The sequence below is a fragment of the Salvelinus sp. IW2-2015 genome, linkage group LG15 (genome assembly GCF_002910315.2).
Source record: "Salvelinus sp. IW2-2015 linkage group LG15, ASM291031v2, whole genome shotgun sequence".
Lineage (NCBI taxonomy): Eukaryota > Metazoa > Chordata > Actinopteri > Salmoniformes > Salmonidae > Salvelinus > Salvelinus sp. IW2-2015.
Window position 1 is genome coordinate 31,485,051 of NC_036855.1, and position 18,402 is coordinate 31,503,452.

The 18,402-nt window shown below is 40.5% G+C and overlaps 1 protein-coding gene and 1 long non-coding RNA gene across 2 annotated transcripts; both read right to left on the reverse strand.

Moving 5' to 3' along the window:
• Window positions 1-9,253: 9,253 nt before the first annotated feature.
• On the reverse strand, window positions 9,254-10,443 carry LOC139028814 (uncharacterized). Its single transcript, XR_011481024.1, has 2 exons — window positions 9,891-10,443; window positions 9,254-9,694 (listed from the first exon to the last, which is right to left on the reverse strand). It is a non-coding gene; the product is annotated as an uncharacterized lncRNA (long non-coding RNA).
• A 2,663-nt stretch (window positions 10,444-13,106) lies between these two features.
• LOC111974694 (caspase-3) lies at window positions 13,107-18,123 on the reverse strand. The gene is made up of 7 exons (XM_024002621.2): window positions 18,026-18,123; window positions 17,419-17,514; window positions 15,250-15,398; window positions 15,014-15,142; window positions 14,614-14,789; window positions 14,347-14,461; window positions 13,107-13,789 (listed from the first exon to the last, which is right to left on the reverse strand). The coding sequence occupies exons 2-7, from the start codon at window positions 17,457-17,459 to the stop codon at window positions 13,560-13,562; spliced, it is 840 nt and encodes a 279-aa protein (XP_023858389.1). The 5' UTR covers window positions 17,460-17,514; window positions 18,026-18,123; the 3' UTR covers window positions 13,107-13,559.
• Between the last annotated feature and the right edge of the window lie 279 nt (window positions 18,124-18,402).

Consider the following 18,402-nt stretch of genomic DNA (forward strand, 5'->3'; position numbering starts at 1 on the left):
ACAGYGTCACGTGACTCGTGACGTTTCTTTGTGCACTGCTAGCTCTGCTCCATTGTCAGTCAAAGAGTGATTGGAAAATATGCTAATTAGAGCCAAATTCTTTGTGTTAATGGCGTARGGCCAAATTCGCTATTTTAATCAAAAGTACTATAGGTCAGGATTTTTTTATCTTTTCCACATAAAACAAATGCAATTATTTTATAACATAATTTTATGTGGCCAACCGCAACAACAGCAGAGATATGTAACAACTGTGCATGTGCAAGCTCGTGGGGAAATCCCTTTACGTAAAAAACTGCACGTAAGGCCCTTATTCGAACCATAGGTCGGCTGACGTTGACGGCAAGTCAGAGGAAAWGGCYACTGTGCTTGAATTACGAAAGTGCGGCAAGTGAGATGTGTGATAATGAATGGAAAATAGTGAAATCAAAGAATGGAACAAAACAAGCAAAAGTTGTAGTAGAAGACAAGGGTCGGTCCAATAATGCATTTCTTATTGGGGTGCGTTTTTTGGACAAGGAGATTCAATTGGGAAATYCATTTGTAATATCGAGGACTGTGAAGAAAGCAGTGGGAAAGGTGGATTCAATCAAGGTGACGGGCTTGTTTTGGTTAATTGTGTTGATGAAGAACAGAAGAAGCGTGCACTGGATCTGGCAAAATTGTTCACGTCAGAAATAACATGTATTGATTTTCGGAGCAGGGTGCCTGCTAAAGCAGTTATAGCTGGAGTCTCGTTGGATATAGATGATGAGAACCTTAATCAGAAAATCCCATTAGTGGTTAGTGTACGTGACTGTATAGCAAATGGAAGAAAGGAGAAAAGCATGTCGATATTATTGTTGTTTGAAGAGACTCTACCTGTGAGGTATGTGGTGAGAGCATTTGTGTCCAAACCATTACAGTGTGGAAATTTTAAAGGATATGGTCACATGTCAAATGTTTGCAGACGGGAGAAGTATAATATTGAAGAATCTGTGAATGGAAAATTTTGCAACTGTGGTGGGGATCATCCTTCGGACTTCCTTGAGTGCCCTGTTAGGGTGAAGGAGGTCGAGGTGTCAAGGATCAGGGCCACACAGTGGATCTCTTATGTGGAGGCGGTGAAGAGAGTTGAAGGGGCAAGAGGCAACAGTGTTGAAGATATGGTGGTGGATGCATTGCAACCAGTTGATAGTGTTTTAAGTCAATCGGGTGATCTGGATACACTCATTACTTATTGAAAACATATAAATATTTTTTTACACTCATTGTGAAGGTGGATTTTGTGGCATTTATAGCCACAGTGATTCATTGTACAGCACAAGTGTCTAAGTCAAAGAATCTGGATATCATTATATCTGCAGCCGAGAAGTTTTTMGGGCCCCAAGACCTCACGGCAGAAGCACTACAAGGACTTTTGTRAATAGGAAATGGCTTCTGAGACTATTTTGGGACCTGATTAGAATGAGGTTTTTACAGAAAAGCAGGTTGATTTAATAWTTTTTTTATATGWTTTATTTTTACCCAAATGTTTTTTCCTTTTTTGGGATCCTTATTATCCACCCGCACAGTAGGTGGTGGAATGCACATTTAATTGTTGCGAACGCCAAGAAGAAGGSCCTTATTCACAATCGCAGATGCACATTTCTTTCGGGGGATAACTGAAGACAGTAGCCTAGTGTTTCAGATTAGTAACACTAGGCAATATTTGCCAGTGATAAAGAAAACTACTGGAGGGGCGCCGATGGTGTCGTCGAACCGTATTTGAGCCTGAGTATTCTGATAAAGAATTTAGGCAAATTGAGCCTCAGATGGCAGCCACTGCTGTAGCCACCGAGACCCCAGCCCCAGGATGAACACAGATCGGTGGTGCAGTTGTGCTAACTGGGCTCCAATACCGACAGAGAATTTAATTACATGACAGGAACTTATTGATGATGAAGAGCAGTTTGTTTGCTTTCACGACCACAGGGATTTGCCCACATCAACTCTGGTGTCCTGTAAAYAAAATTCTGTATCCCAAAAAGAAATTGGAGACTTTACCCAATTCCACCTGGGCCAAATGGACAATTATCAGACGACTAAGTATCTGAACTTTACTTTATTGAATGATCGCTTATCATAAACCTCCATGAGCTGGACCGTTGTGGGTTTATGTTTTTAGATTAGCCCAAACACTGCCCTGATATGTTTTTGGCATATTTTACTTCAGTAGGATATAGAAAACATAGGCCTACACACTGAACTTGAAATAACAGCAAAATCTAATAACAGAAAATAAGAACCTTATATTGTCAAAAAATAAAATGTAAATCTGCTGCTCCAGATTCTCAAATCTMTAATCTACACTGAACAAAATAAAAACGCAACTAAAATAATCCCATAATTTTTCCACCAAAAGTATTTATCTGAAATTTTGTTTACATCCCTGTTATTGAGCATTTCTCCTTTGTCAAGATCATGTATCCACTTGACAGGTGTGGCATATCAAGAAGCTGATTAAATAGCATGATCATTACACAGTTGTAATAAAGGCTACTAAAATGTCACACAACACAATGCCACAGATGTCTCAAGTTTTGAGGAAGRGTGCAATTGGCATGCTAACTGCAGAAATATCCACCAGAGCTGTTGCCAGAGAATTMAATGTTAATTTGTTTACCATAAGCRGCATCCAATGTCGTTAGATAATTTGGTAGTACATCCAACCTGCTACACAACCCCAGACCACGTGTAACCAAGCCAGCACAGGACCTCTATATCCGGCTTCTTCACCTGTGGGATCGTCTGTGACCAGCCACCCGGACAGCTGATGAAGCTGTGGGTTTGCACAACTGAAGAATTTCTGCACAAACTGTCAGAAACAGTCTCAGGGAAGCTTARCTGCGTGCTCAATGTCCTCACCAGGGTTTTGACCTGACTGCAGTACGGCGTCGTAACCGACTTCAGTGGGAAAATTCTCACCTTCGTTGGCCACTGGCATGCTAGAGAAGTGTGGTCTTCACGGATGAATCCTAGTTTCAACTATACCGGGCAGATGGCAGCGTGTATGGCGTTATGTGAGCAAGTGGTTTGCTGATGTCAACGTTGTGAACAGAGTGCCCCATGGTGGGGTTATGGTATGGGCAGGCATAAGCTATGGACAACGAAGACAAATGCATTTTATCTATGGCAATTTGAATGCACAGAGATACCGTGACGAGATCCTGAGGCCAATTTTCGGGCCTTCATCCGCTGCCATCACCTCATGTTTCAGCATGATAATGCACGGCCCTATGTCGCAAAGATCTGTACACAATTCCTGGAAGCTGAAAATGTTCCAGTTCTTCCATGGCCTGCATACTCACCAGACATGTTTGGGATGCTCTGGATCGATGTGTACGATAGCATGTTCCAGTTCCTGACAATTTCCAGCAACTTCYCACAGCCATTGAAGAGTGGAACAACATTCCACAGACCACAATCAACAGCTTGATCAACTTTATGCGCTGCATAAGGCAAATGGCGGTCACACCAGARACTGACTGGTTTTCTGATACACACCCCTACCTTTTCTTTTAAGGTATCTGTGACAAACAGATGCATATCTGTATTTCCAGTCATGTGAAATCCATAGATTAGGGCCAAATTAATTCATTTCAATTGACTGATTTCCTTAACAAGTGAAACGAAAGGGAGATACCTAGTCAGTTATATATTAACTGTAACTTGGTGAAATCTTTGAAATTGTTGCATTTATTTTTATGTTCAGTGTATAATTGTCATTCCAGACAGTTCTTATACCTCATAATTTTGGAGTGGGTCCTCCGCGGTGAGACACTGGGTCTAGGAGTCAGGATTATTTCCCCATCCTACATGGTAAACACCATCTGAGCCAAATATCCATCARCTACAKTGGTTTTCAGGAAGTGGAAGACTCCCAGCACTTGTGAATAGTKAAAGTTACAGATTTWTGCTGCTTCCAGCCTGTGATGTGTCAGTTTAGGTACTGCGACTGCAAAAAWAATTAATTCAGAGTGCAGTTAGACATGTTTACATGGCAGACACACACACTTATTCTCAAATTACAGTTAGTTTATGTTGTAACAGGAAAGGTGGTTCTTTATATTATGATAGACATAATGTATTCAAAGTGTGATGTACAGGTGTGATACAGTGCCTTCAGAAAGTATTCACACCCCTTGACTTTAAAAAAATGTGTTACAGCCTGAATTTAAAATGGACTAAATTGAGATTTTGTGTCACTGGCCTACACACAATACCCCATAATGTCAAAATGGAGTTACGTTTATTTGACAAATTCATATAAAAAWATATATAAGTATTCAACCCCTTTATTATGGCAWGCCTAAATAWATTCAAGAGTAAAGATGTGCTTAACACATAGTATAAAAATATTTTTTCATGTGCTTTATGCTATTTACCTCATGACTCCTGCGGGCTTTGTTGACTATGAACTTGCTTGTTTACCCGACCGTGGGACAGACTATGTTTGTTCCCACACTCGGGACTCTTCTCTATTGGTTTCACGGACACTTGGCCTCTCATCCTATTCTAACCACCTCTCGCCGGCTTTGCATTCATGTTACCTGATGAAATTGCTGTACAATATGATCTTGTTGCCATCTAATGCACATTCAAATGTCATAAATCAACACTGCAGAGCTCTACCTGTCCTCTGCCGTGCCCTGATTGTTTTACTGCTGATGATACCTGTAGCTCAGGACCTGAAGCAAGGATATACATATTCTTGATACCATTTGAAAGGAAACACTTTGAAGTTTGTGGAAATGTGAAATTAATGTAGGAGAATATAACACATTAGATCTGGTAAGAACTAATAGAAAAAATGTTTTTTTTTGTAATTCTTTTGTGCCATTATCTTTGAAATTCAAGAGTAAGGCATAATATATTATTCCAGTACAGGCACATTATTAGACTTTGGCCACTAGATGGCAGCAGTATATGTGCAAAGTTTGACTGATCCAATGAACCATTACAAAATTTGGAACATATATGCATCAAGATCGCATAAATGTGCCTAATTGGTTTATTCATACATTTAAGTTTATAACTGTGCACTCTCCTCAAACAATAGCATGGTATTCTTTTACTGTAATAGCTACTGTAAATTGGACAGTGCAGTTAGATTAACAAGAATTTAAGCTTTCTGCCCATATCAGATATGTCTATGTCCTGGGAATTTTTCTTGTTTCTTACAACCTCATGCTAATCACATTAGCATACACTTTTTTTTTCTCCGTCCAAGATGGCATAGCAGTTAGACGTCTTTTTGTCCTCGTCTTGTCCCGTATATATATATATATATATATATATTTACACCTTTCTTCGCATTTTTTTATATATTTTATTTTCCAAAAACTACTTCAAAACACTTTCCTGCAACCCACCTCACCAATTAAAAAAAAATATATATATTATTATTTACCTCAAATCTGAAATCCACAATTGAAGCTAGCCAGAAGCTAGCCAGTTTACTGTAACGTTAGTATTTCAGCTAACCACGGTTTGTGGTCATCAGCTATTCCTTTAGCTCGAAAATCTATCGCCACTTTTGTACAACGCAACTCAGACCAGAAAATACCGGACCTATTTTTCCTCATATCCCCGGATTTCAACCACAAGCTCTGGACATTTACACCTGTATTTCGCAGCTAGTTAGCTGCTACCGTGTGTCTATTGGCTTATGCCGATCCCGGAGCATTCATCAATTATTCCGGAGCTAGCCAGCTGAAGAGTTCCATCAGCCACTCCTGGGCTACAATCACCTATCCGGACCCGTTTTACTGCATGCGGAGCCCCACCGGGCCTTCACGACTGGACTACTGACGTTATCTGCCCGAGGGAGTTATCCAACTGGCACCTCCGTGCGACGTTACTGAAGCCAATCTGCGGCCCGCTAATCGTTAGCTGTCTTATCGGCTGCTATCTGAATAAGTCTATCGGACAATTATTTTTAAATATTTTATTTTTATTATTTCTTTTTTTTTTCTTGGGTCACTATAACTATCTTATTTTGCCAATTGGATTGATCCCCTCTACCACACGGAACCCCACTAATCTACGACGGAAACGCACGAGGTGGCTAAAAACAGACCTCCATCCTATGCTACTTGCTACCGATGGCCGGCTAGCTGTCTGAATGCCGTGACCCCAACCAACCTCTACTCACTGGACCCTTATGATCACTCGACTAAGCATGCCTCTCCTTAATGTCAATATGCCTTGTCCATTGCTTTTCTGGTTAGTGTTTATTGGCTTATTTCACTGTAGATCTTCTAGCCCTGCTCACTATACCTTATCCAACCTTTCAGTTCACCACCACGCATGCGATGACATCACCTGGTTTCAATGATGTTTCTAGAGACAATATCTCTCTCATCATCACTCAATACAAGGTTTACTCACTGTATTCACATCCTACCATACCTTTGTCTGTACATTATACCTTAACTATTTTATCACCCCAGAAACGTCCTTTTACTCTCTGTTCTAGACGACCAATTCTCATAGTTTTAGCCGTACTCTTATCCTACTCCTCCTCTGTTCCTCTGGTGATGTAGAGGTGAATCCAGGCCCTGCAGTGCCTAGCTCCACTCCTATTCCCCAGGCGCTCTCTTTTGATGACTTCTGTAACCGTAATAGCTTGGTTTCATGCATGTTAACATTAGAAGCCTCCAGTTTGTTTTATTCACTCCTTTAGCACACTCTGCAAACCCGGATGTTCTAGCCGTGTCTGAATCCTGGCTTAGGAAGACCACCAAAAATTTCTGAAATGTTCATCCCTAACTACAACATTTTCAGACAAGATAGAACGGCCAAAGGGGCGGTGTTGCAATCTACTGCAAAGATAGTAGGACAGACTCTGCAGGCTATCCAGGTCTGTACCCAAACAATTTGAACTTCTACTTTTAAAAATCCAACTCTCTAAAAACAAGTCTCACCGTTGCAGCCTGCTATAGACCACCCTCTGCCCCCAGCTGTGCTCTGGACACATATGTGAACTGATTGCCCCATCTATCTTCAGAGCTCGTGCTGCTAGCGACCTAACTGGAACATGCTTAACACCCAGCCATCTCATCTAAGCTTGATGCCTCAATCTCACACAAATTATCAATGAACCTACCAGGTACCACCCCAAAGCCGTAAACACGGGCACCATCATAGATATCATCTAACCAACTTGCCCTCTAAATACACCTCTGCTGTTTTCAACCAAGATCTCAGCGGTCACTGCCTCATTGCCTGCATCCGTAATGGGTCAGCGGTCAAACGACCTCCACTCATCACTGTCAAACGCTCCCTGAAACACTTCAGCGAGCAGGCCTTTCTAATCGACCTGGCCAGGGTATCCTGGAAGGATATTGATCTCATCCCGTCAGTAGAGGATGCCTGGTTATTTTTTTAGAATGCCTTCCTCACCATCTTAATAAGCATGCCCCTTCAAGAAATTTAGAACAGGACAGATATAGCCTTGGTTCTCTCCAGACCTGACTGCCCTTAACCAACACAAAAACATCCTATGGTTCTGCATTAGCATCGAACAGCCCCGTGATATGCAACTTTTCAGGGAAGCTAGAAACCAATATACACAGGCAGTTAGAAAAGCAAGGCTAGCTTTTTCAAGCAGAATGTGCTTCCTGCAACACAAATTCAAAAAGTTCTGGGACACTGTAAAGTCCATGGAGAATAAGAACATCTCCTCCCAGCTGCCCCATGCACTGAAGATCGGAAACACTGTCACACCGATAAATCCACTATAATTGAGAATTTCAATAAGCATTTTTCTACGGCTGGCCATGCTTTCCACCTGGCTAACTCCCGGTCAACAGCACTGCACCCCACACAGCAACTCGCCAAGCTTCCACATTTCCTCTTCTCCAATTCAGTCAGCTGATGTTCTGAAAGAGCTGCAAAATCTGGACCCTAAAATAGCCGGGCTAGATAATCGGAACCCTTTCTTTCTAAAATTATCTGATGAAATTGTTGCCACCCCTATTACTAGCCTGGTCAACCTCTCTTTCGTGTCGTCTGAGATTCCCAAAGATTGGAAAGCAGCTGCGGTCATCCCCCTCTTCAAAGGGGGGGACACTCTTGACCCAAACTGCTACAGACCTATATCTATCCTACCCTGCCTTTCTAAGGTCTTCGAAAGCCAAGTCAACAAACAGATTACCGACCATTTCGAATCCCACCATACCTTATCCACTATGCAATCTGGTTTCAGAGCTGGTCATGGGTGCACCTCAGCCACGCTCAAGGTCCTAAACGATATCTTAACCGCCATCGATAAGAAACAATACTGAGCAGCCGTATTCATTGACCTGGCCAAGGCTTTCAATCACCACATCCTCCTTGGTTTCTCAAATGATTGCCTTGCCTGGTTCACCAACTACTTCTCTGATAGAGTTCAGTGTGTCAAATCGGAGGGTCTGTTGTCCGGGCCTCTGGCAGTCTCTATGAGGGTGCCACAGGGTTCAATTTTTGGACCGACTCTCTTCTCTGTATACATCAATGATGTTGTTCTTGCTGCTGGTGAGTCTCTGATCCACCTCTACGCAGACAACACCATTCTGTATACTTCTGGCCCTTCTTTGGACACTGTGTTAACCCTCCAGGCAAGCTTCAATGCCATACAACTCTCCTTCCGTGGCCTCCAATTGCTCTTAAATACAAGTAAAACTAAATGCATGCTCTTCAACCGATCGCTGCCTGCACCTGCCCAACATCACTACTCTGGATGGCTCTGACTTAGAATATGTGTACAACTACAKATTTCTAGGTGTCTGGTTAGATTGTAAACTCTCCTTCCAGACTCACATCAAACATCTTCAATCCAAAATTAATTTGGTCCTGTAGAGGTTAATGAGTGTTCAACAGGAATCTGTGTGTGTGGCCTCACCTGGTGTCCACACTAAGTAGCTGAAAAACATGAACGGACACATGAGGACAAACAATATAGCGTAGTTATAGAAATAATGAAGTGTTTTACTATTCTCCATGGTTGGCCCTCTTGCCTGTTCTTTGAAGGTGGAAGGAGTCATAGTTATACACCTGAGCCTGCTTACTGCACAACACAACACAATCCATCAATCAGATTGATACATGGGTGTGTAGGTGTGGGTTATAGGGTGTCTAATTGTTCTACATTTTTTCAATATGGGTGACTTAAAATCGCCTGTTTTGTTTTTGTACAGACATCACACCCTTATCTAAACAGCACCCTCACCTGAGAAGTAGAAATCAAAGGGAGAGAAARGGGGAATTTAATAACTGCAGTTGACATAGCTAAGTAAATGGAAGAATACTCTTATTGCAATGTGGATGGCTCTTAAAATAGCCTTTGGTTGTGCATAGTGTAGTCTATGGTGTTGCCTGGGAACAGCACTCTCTTTGAAGAAGTAGGAMGTGAAGATCCCCAGCACACGGATTGCCTCTCATGCTGCGTTGCTGGACCCCAACCTTGAAACATCCTGCAGAGCAKCAGACTTCTCCTCTGGCACACGTCGGCTGCATATCCCCTCCTGGCCCCCGTGTCCATCCTCATGAAGTTATGCAGGACACAGGTAGCCTTCACARGCCGGAATTTCTCCAGGAGGCAGTCCCAGATGGCKCTGGTCACCCAACCTTGCTGTGCCCTACYCGGTAACTGTAGGCAATCGTTTTGAAGGAATCTCCAGTTACAAGGTATCTAGGAATATGGAAGATAATGTTATTATTAGACTTTTACATCACCAGGTCATTGTGGATTACTAAAGTYTAATATCCCTTATAACAAATCATYATAACATTGGATTGATAGATGCATGGGCACACACGTGCATGTGTAGCATGTGACAATAACAGGATCATWTCAAGGATAGCATCACAAATGAATACATAAATACCACTTGAAGCTTGATGATGAGTTGATCATTTGAATCAGCAGTGCAGTGCTAAGGCAAAAACAAAAATGTGCACCCCTTTGAGTCCCCAGGACCAGGACAGAGAACCACTGCTCTTCATTGGGACCTCTTCATATGTAGACTGGCTTTCATAGCTCTCTTAATCTGAGGACAGAAAACCTCACAAACAGACTTCATTATACTSAAATTACACTGCACTGAATATTATGTTARTATTATCTTCCTCACTTCTAGGGACTGGAACTACACAAAAGTACCTGCCCTATTTAGAATAGCCTACTCTCTCACTTTGAAAGTTGGGGCTGCTAACATTATCCTTTCACCTTCCTCCATGGCTGTTAGCTAGCTACCTATAAACACATCAAGATAGTTAGCTAAAATMAAGTTAGGTAGCTGGTGCTATTTAATTCCCTTAGCTAGCTATACAGTATGTAKAGTTGACTAGCTAGTTCATTTAGCTGCTCATTTGAGTTAGCCTGCACTGTAGCTAGTTAGCTAATAATAKATTTAAAAAAATAKATTTTCAAAATGTATTTACTTACTTGAATAGGTTCTCCCAGCCATATGGACAATTGGAAACAGGGCAGCAAAGTTTGTTTGTCACCAGAGCGTTTTAGAGCATATTACTATTGAACTATTTACCCATTTAATAACCAGACCTTCATACAAACTTGCTATGCGGAATTCTTGACGCACAATCGAACATGCTGGCACAAGCGAACATGCTGGCACAAGCGAGTCACAACGGGCGGCCTAAGTGGCACGCGGCAATTTACCGCTTGCTAGTGAACATGCCACGTCACCCGCACTCTCCGCTCCTCCACCCTTTCCTCCATTGAAAATGAATGGGAAGCAGTGTTTCACCGCGCGGCACCGCGTGCTAGTGTACACGGGGCATCAAAAGGCAAACTCCAACTACCTAGTTTCAATGTATGGAATCGCTTGGTACATTTTGGTAAACTTCCATTTTAACTAACGTCCTCATCAGTCAGATCCTCTGAAGACAGGGGATCTGACTGTTTTATTTGAACAGGTCGATTACCGTAGCACACGCCTAAATATCCTCCTCCTCGTATTATCAAGCAATAATTGGAGGACATGTTTCGGCTCAGCAGGCAACATAACGTAACACTGCTCTTAGCAACATGCTACTGAATGTGGGYATAAATGTCATACCGAGTCATCTGCTCCAGTTCCTTTCTGACAGGTGCCTTTGTCTGGGTGGCAGAATATTTTTTCTGTGGGACAGGTGCCTTTTTTGGAGGGGCAGAATATTTTTTCTGGGAGGCAGAAGACCCACTCTGATCTTCTGTTAAATCCTATTTTCCTGCTCCCTTTTCACAATATCTATTAMAAAATAATATAATTGTTGCCTATGTCATGATTAAATGCACTGTACCCTCTCTTTATTTAAACTGAATGAAAGTAAAACCTATTGTAGTTTCTTGTCAGAAAGACAAAGCAGAGAGGCTTCCCTGGCCCCTACCACAGGAAATAATCTGGAAATCCAAGAGCCATGAGTCTGCTCCTCTCTGCAGTCACYCGTCTTATCTGAGGCCACACACTGCATGCAGAGTGTGTGGCCTCAGATAAGATGTGAGACTGCAGAGACGAGCAGGCCATTATGCTGCCCATCATATATTGGATAATGACATTATAGTTTTGAATAACCCATGGTATGTTAGATTTTCATACAGAATACTGAATCAGGCATTCATGGTTGATGACAACCTTTACAGACCAGTATTTTCTTTAGAAGTGAAAGATTTGGCAACCATTTTACATTTTAGGCATTTAGCAGACAYTCCAGAGCGATGTACAGGAGCAATTAGGGTTAAGTACGTTGCTCAAGGGCACATCGACAYAGCCTTGTCGATGTGCCCTCAGTTACTGGCCCAACACTCTAACCGCTAGGCTATCTGCCGCCATACAACATCACATTYGTCTTGTAAGAATTTTCTCGTTAGTTATTTCACAATGTTGTGGGAGACATTATCTTGCACCACCAGACTGTAACATTTAAAAAAAATAACTTACAGTACCTYTTAAAAGTTTGTACACACCTACTCATTCAATGGTTTTTCTTTATTTTTACTATTTTCTACATTGTAGAATAATAGTGAAGACATCAAAACTATGAAATAACACACATGGAATCATGTAGTAACCAAAAAAGTGTTGAACAAATCAAAATATATTTTTGCGTGTGCAAATCAGTCATTAAGGCAAAGGTTGGCTACTTTGAAGAATCTCAAATATATTTTAATCTGTTTAACACGATTTTGATTAATACATAATTCCATATGTGTTATTTCATAGTGTTGATGTCCTCACTATTATTCTACAATGTTGAATATAGTACAAATAAAGAAAAACCCTGGAATGAGTAAGTGTGTCCAAATTTTTGACTGGTACTGTATATATTTATTAAAATCCCATTCACAGAAATGTTTGGTTTCTTGGAAAATAATAGGATAACAATTGAATCAAGGATAAAAGCTAGTTTATTCAAGTTTATATTTCATGTAGTAAGCTATTTGAATGTACAATGTGCAAATGAAAAAAACAAACCATCCCACAGGTAAGACAGTTATCATTTCTAAAAAGACATGGCACATTTTTCAATAGTTTTAAAGCCTGAGTGATTGATTCATTACATTATTGCTATCTGAAAGCGTGTTTCATATTGCATAATCGTTGCTTAATGCCTGCCTTCCCCCATTAAAAATGCATTCTCTTTGGTCCAACATCATGCCTTTTAGGCCTCCGAGTCCAAGGTAAATCGAATCAAACCTTTAGCTTTCTCTTTAAGACTTAACCCAAACAGAATACAAGTATTTAAATTTGTATCCACTTAGAAGTAGTGCTGAGCGATTAGTGCTTTTTGAGGTCGGTTCGGTTTCATTTCAATTCTTAAAAAAMAATCCCGGTTTTCGATAATACATTAATGCATTATGTGGGTTGAATGCGGTAACACAAAATAAAACAATCATTAAAAGTCCCATGATGGTAGTGACTGCCCATAACTGCTCATCACTTATTAACCATCATTTATTCACATTACTTAAAAAAAATATTTGAGTTGTGTATATTACATTTGTTTTATTTTGATTACTTTTTAGTTTTTTTTATTTGATGACAATTTAAAAAATATATATTAGTCATCCTCTCTACAGAGCTTCTGCCTATGCTGTCTGACAAAATAACAATTTTAGTAGTTCTTCAAAGTAAATAAGGCATACTTTTGTAGCTGCTGAATACCAGTCACTTAGATAATGTATTATCAGATAGATCCCTCGCGAAGCAACTGCTCTCTATCCCTCTCGATTGCATGTTCTTCTTTCTCAAGTAGGATTTTGGTCATGGTAGTTAATTACCACGTTTTCTGCACTAAACCATGTAGAATATTGTCCTGTTGGAAACTACAACTCCCTCCTACGTTGCAGTTCGGGCTTGATCTGGTTTATCTCTAGAGAAAATGTGCATAAAGGGAATTCAAATATTGAACCGACATTGGTCAATTGGTCATTTAGAAATGTTGTTTAATTGCTCAGCACTACTTAGAAGTCCAGTAAACATTGTGCACATACCTAAAAAGGTGCCACAGGATACACAATCAAGTCATAGTAATGTCTAGACAACAATATCAAATCAATGTGGAAAGTAGAGATCTTTGGTCAACATAGACACAATGCAAGGGATCTGCTTTTTGGCAGTAAAGCCGGGCATGTTGGAGAAAGACTCGAAGTCAAGTGCCACCATGTGGTTGACACGTGTCATGATCTGCATGATCTCCAGCTGTTTGCCATACCTTTGTAACATCTCACAGAGGGCCTGCATGAACCAGGAGCCCTTCTGGGTGTTCCTCCAGGAGTAGTAGCCTATGGAGAGGCATGGACGTCACAAACCAATCAATCACTGTAGCAATGTTGTACATTGCTACAACCTCTCTAAAGCACATACAGTGGTACATGGTCGTTTTTGTACATGGTACAGTGCAATTACCATACAAGTATACATGGCTATAGTAGTAGGCTTATAGTCTACTGTCATACCCGTTTGCAGTTTGTATGTAAAAGTTATAACATATATCAGTTGTAAGTACTATGTAACATACCAATGTACCATGTAAATGTAACATATGTAGTATGCACGACTGCAGACGTTTTTTTAAATCTCAATACCAAATAATTTCTTGGTAACAATTAAGTAACTTACTGCAATTGTTTTCAATTAAAATGGTGATGTCACTAGGCTGGCAAAACTCTATCCACCAAAACGTTTCAAACAGCTCTTACACTAAAAAGGCATTATCATTTCCACAATTTCAGTTATTACAACCTCAGTGTGGAAATAAATATWAAAAAATCACGTTTTTGACTGCCATGGGCCTTTAAAGTGTGTCAAAGTGGGGCATTAATAAAACAGGGTTTATTACCTGGGGCTGTAGAATAAGCGTAGAGAAAGTCTGCCTCAACAGGAATCCTCTCTGGAGAGTCATCAGCAACGGCGTCTGTCTCTATGCCACCATCCAGGTCATTGCCACGGCACGCCTACTCACCAGGTCCACAGGAAGGATCAGGGGTTAAGGGTCAGGGGAAGATAGGCTACACTTAGCAATGTACCACTGAATATCAGTCATGCAAATACATGTTCATCACTTCAGTACAGAAATGTGGAACAGGCAGCTAAAACCTTACAGTACCTGGATGAAGAAGAGTTTGGGCTTGCCCACCAGCGTTTTGCAGCGGTCCCCCCTAAAGAGGCCAGTGAGCTTCTTGAGTTCTACGTTGCCATCTGTGCCATAAAACACCCCCTCGTCTCCATGGCTCAGCATCACACACACAAAGGAGGCCGACTGGCTGTGGTCGTCTTGAGACACTGAAAATGTCACACGCACGCACACACACAGTGGCTCTTGAAGTCAATCAAACTTAACATTAAAAAGAGATTTCCTTCAGTTGATCAAATTTTGCCAGATGTCACATCACTACTACCAATACTAGTGCAACTTATTTGTAGACAATCAGAAAGAAACTTCTCAAATGACTCCACAAAAAAAGACAATCTAACTCGGACACTCACATCACAACTGCTGAGCTTACCTTTGTAAAGCAGCTGTTGTATCTGTTGCACAGTCTGGTCATTGGCAACCTTCACTTTGTACCCCAAACTCGAGAACACTTTGATCGCATGTCCTGCATCCACGTCTGTTCCATTGCGAAGGCTCATTCCTTTAAAGGGAAATAACCAATGAAGTGTATATAACAAAAATCGGACATACCATTATAACCTGAACAAGTGAAATGGACAAAAATACATCGTACAAACTTAGGSCTACCTGTGTGCTTGTCAAAGTTCTTGTTGTTGATGATGACACACTGTCCAAGGCTGGGGTAGTTCATCTTATATGTGTACATGTCAGCCGGAGGCTTAGCGTCTACTTCAGGATTCTTTGTCGTAAACCTTTGCACTGAGGGACTGCCCAGCCTGGAGCAAAAGGAAAAAGTTCCTTTTAACACTGAATRGGCTGCGGCACAGTGGGCGGACAATAACACATTGCAGAAGTCCTCGCAGAGTGATTAAAATGTCTACACGCACTTTTCACTGTCCATGTTAAACTGGCTGCACAGGTACGTTGAAAATGCATGTTGTTTGGCTAATGAAGCCAGCTGACATGCTTGAAGGCACAATGACAGCAGGTTTTGGCTTATGATCAGACACGCAATGTCACATTGCATTCTAATGCAGCTGAGAGAATACTTTGTCCGACACTATTCAAGGATAAAATGATGTTAAAAGATGCTTTCACAGAATGTGACAGCTGATAGAACTATGTAAAAAGAGGCTCACTCGCCCAGTGCATGCCACCCAAATGGGTATCTAAATAAAAAATCAGAGTGCAAACTAATATAATAAAATACAGTGCCTTCAGAAACTATTCGCACCCCTTGACCTTTTCCARGTTTTGTTGGGTTACAGCATGAATTTAAAATAGATTGAACTGAGATGTTTTGTCACTGGCCTACACACAATACCCAATAATGTCAAAATTGTATGATGTTTTTCAAAACGTGTACAAATTAATCAAATATGAAAAGCTGAAATGTCTTGAGTCAATAAGTATTCAAAAGATTTCCTTAACAAGTCACATAAGTTGCATGGACTTACTGTGTGCAATAATAGTGTTTAACATGATTTTTTTTTTAATGACTGCCTCATCTCTGTACCCCACACATACAATTATCTGTAAGGTCCCTCAGTCGAGCAGTACATTTAAAACACAGATTCAATCACAAAGACCAGGGAGGTTTTCCAATGCCTTGCAAAGGGCACCTATTGGTAGATGGGTAAAAAATAAAATAAAAAAGCAGACGTTGAATATCCCTTTGAGCATGGTGAAGTTATTAATTACACTTTAGATGGTGTATCAATACACCCTTTCACTACAAAGATACAGGCGTCCTTCCTAACTCATTTGCCAGAGAGGTAGGAAACTGCTTAGGGATTTCACCATGAGGGCAATGGCTGTGATGGGAGAAAACTGAGGATGGATCAAAAACATTGGTAGCTACTCCACAATACTGACCTAATTGACAGAGTGAAAAGAAGGAAGTCTGTACTGAATACAYATATTTACAAAACATGCTTCCTGTTTGCAACAAGGCAAAAAAGTAATATTGCAAAAAATGTAGCAAAGCAATTCACTTTTTGTCCTGAATATAAAGTGTTATGTTTGGGGCAAATCCAATACAATACAACACATTACTGAGTATCACTCTCCATATCTTCAATCATAGTGGTGGCTGCATCATGTTATCGGTATGCTTGTAACGTTAAGGACGCGGGAGMTTTTCAGGATAAAAAATAAATGGAATGTAGCTAAGCACAGGCAAAATCCTAGAGGAAAACCTGGTTCATTCTGCTTTCCACCAGACACTGGGAGAAAAATTCACAAAATCTACAGTGGAGTTACTTACCAAGAAGACAGTGAATGTTCCTGAGTGGCTGAGTTACACTTGACTAAAATCTGCTTGAAAATCTATGGTAAGACCTGCAAATTGTTGTCTAGCAATTATCATCAACCAATTTGACAGATCTTGAAGAATTTTGAAAATAATAATAGGCAAATGTTGCACAATCCAGGTGTGGAAAGTTCTTAAGATGTAGCCAGAAAGATTCACAGCTGTATTCGCTGCTAAAGGTGCTMCTACAAAGTATTGACTCAGGGATGTGAATACATATGTAAATTAGATATTTCTGTATTTCKTTTTCAGTAAATTTGCAAACATAAAATTAAAAATAAAGTTTTCATTGTCATTTTTGGGGCATTGTGTGTAGATGGGTGACAAAAAATAATACATTTTGAATTCGGCCTGTAATACAACAAAATGTGGAATAAGTCAAGGTGTATMAATACTTTCTGAAGGTACTGTACATTTGATTTTGATGCCCACCCTCTATTCTTTGGGTAGCTGATAGGGTTGACATGAGAAATGCATTSCCTTACCCATGTGCAGCTATCCCTTTGGCATCCACCAAATCAGACATGGCATCAGTCTCAGTAGCGCAATCACTCTTACAACACCTAACTGTTATAGTTGTACTGAAAGAGAAAATAAGAAGTTAATCACACACACACAAGTTCCAAAGTTGAATCCACACAGGAGACAAGCCATAATCTAAATCAACTAAATTAGTTAACCTGCTATCAACTGTGGTTCAATAGTGAATGTAGCTAGCCATTTCTTTTTACAGTACTACTGTTAGATATTATGACATGTAACACCAGCTAAATAACTAGCTAGTATGCTAACGTTAATAGCCAGCTAACGTTAGTACGTTAGTTACCAAAGTCTGTGTAGCTAAGTTTCAGTTAGCTAGCTAGCTACTCTTATCAAATTTACAATTTACGGTAGCTASTATATGTAGTGTGCGTGTGTGTGTATGTATATACATATATATATATATAACGTTATGAAGTAGAGGTAACCTCGTAAATTAATGTTAACGTTACCAATTTGAATTTGAAAGTGAAACGTCTCCTGTTCTTGTGTATATTACAGTACATTACATAAGGTATCAATGAAAGGTGTAAAATCTTTAAACATAATTACTTTGCATTAAGGCGTTGAAATACACCGGCGAGGGAGTAAAGGTGAAAACTTCTCCGCAACTAAACGAGGTTATCTGATACTTGRTCATATGGTGTCAAAGAAAAAAACGTAGTTTACGCGTCATTGTGCAAAGCAGCCAATCAAACACCGTAGTTTATTTCCTGTGTGGGCGGCATAAAGGACACACCTTGACCAAAGCCGGTCATAACGTTTCCAGAGTTGTGTGACTTTCCTGAGAATGAGGCAGYCAGGTAAAGACAAGCGCAAGATGGCGGAAGCGGATGAGTAGGTTCAGAATACAATGGCASTAGAATCAAGGAMAATTGGAYTATTGTCCAAAAGAATGGAAAACGGAGCAAAGTAGTGTACAGTGATGA

Bases quoted from the DNA above. Each gene is read 5' to 3' on its own strand.
- LOC111974694 (XM_024002621.2), bottom strand. From the start codon at position 17,459: ATGTCTGATTTGGTGGATGCCAAAGGGATAGCTGCACATGG. The intron at 14,790-15,013 runs GTAAGCTCAGCA...TGACATTTTCAG, and splicing joins ACAACAGCTGCTTTACAAAG to TGTCTCAAGACGACCACAGC. The intron at 14,462-14,613 runs GTACTGTAAGGT...CCTGGTGAGTAG, and splicing joins CCAAACTCTTCTTCATCCAG to GCGTGCCGTGGCAATGACCT.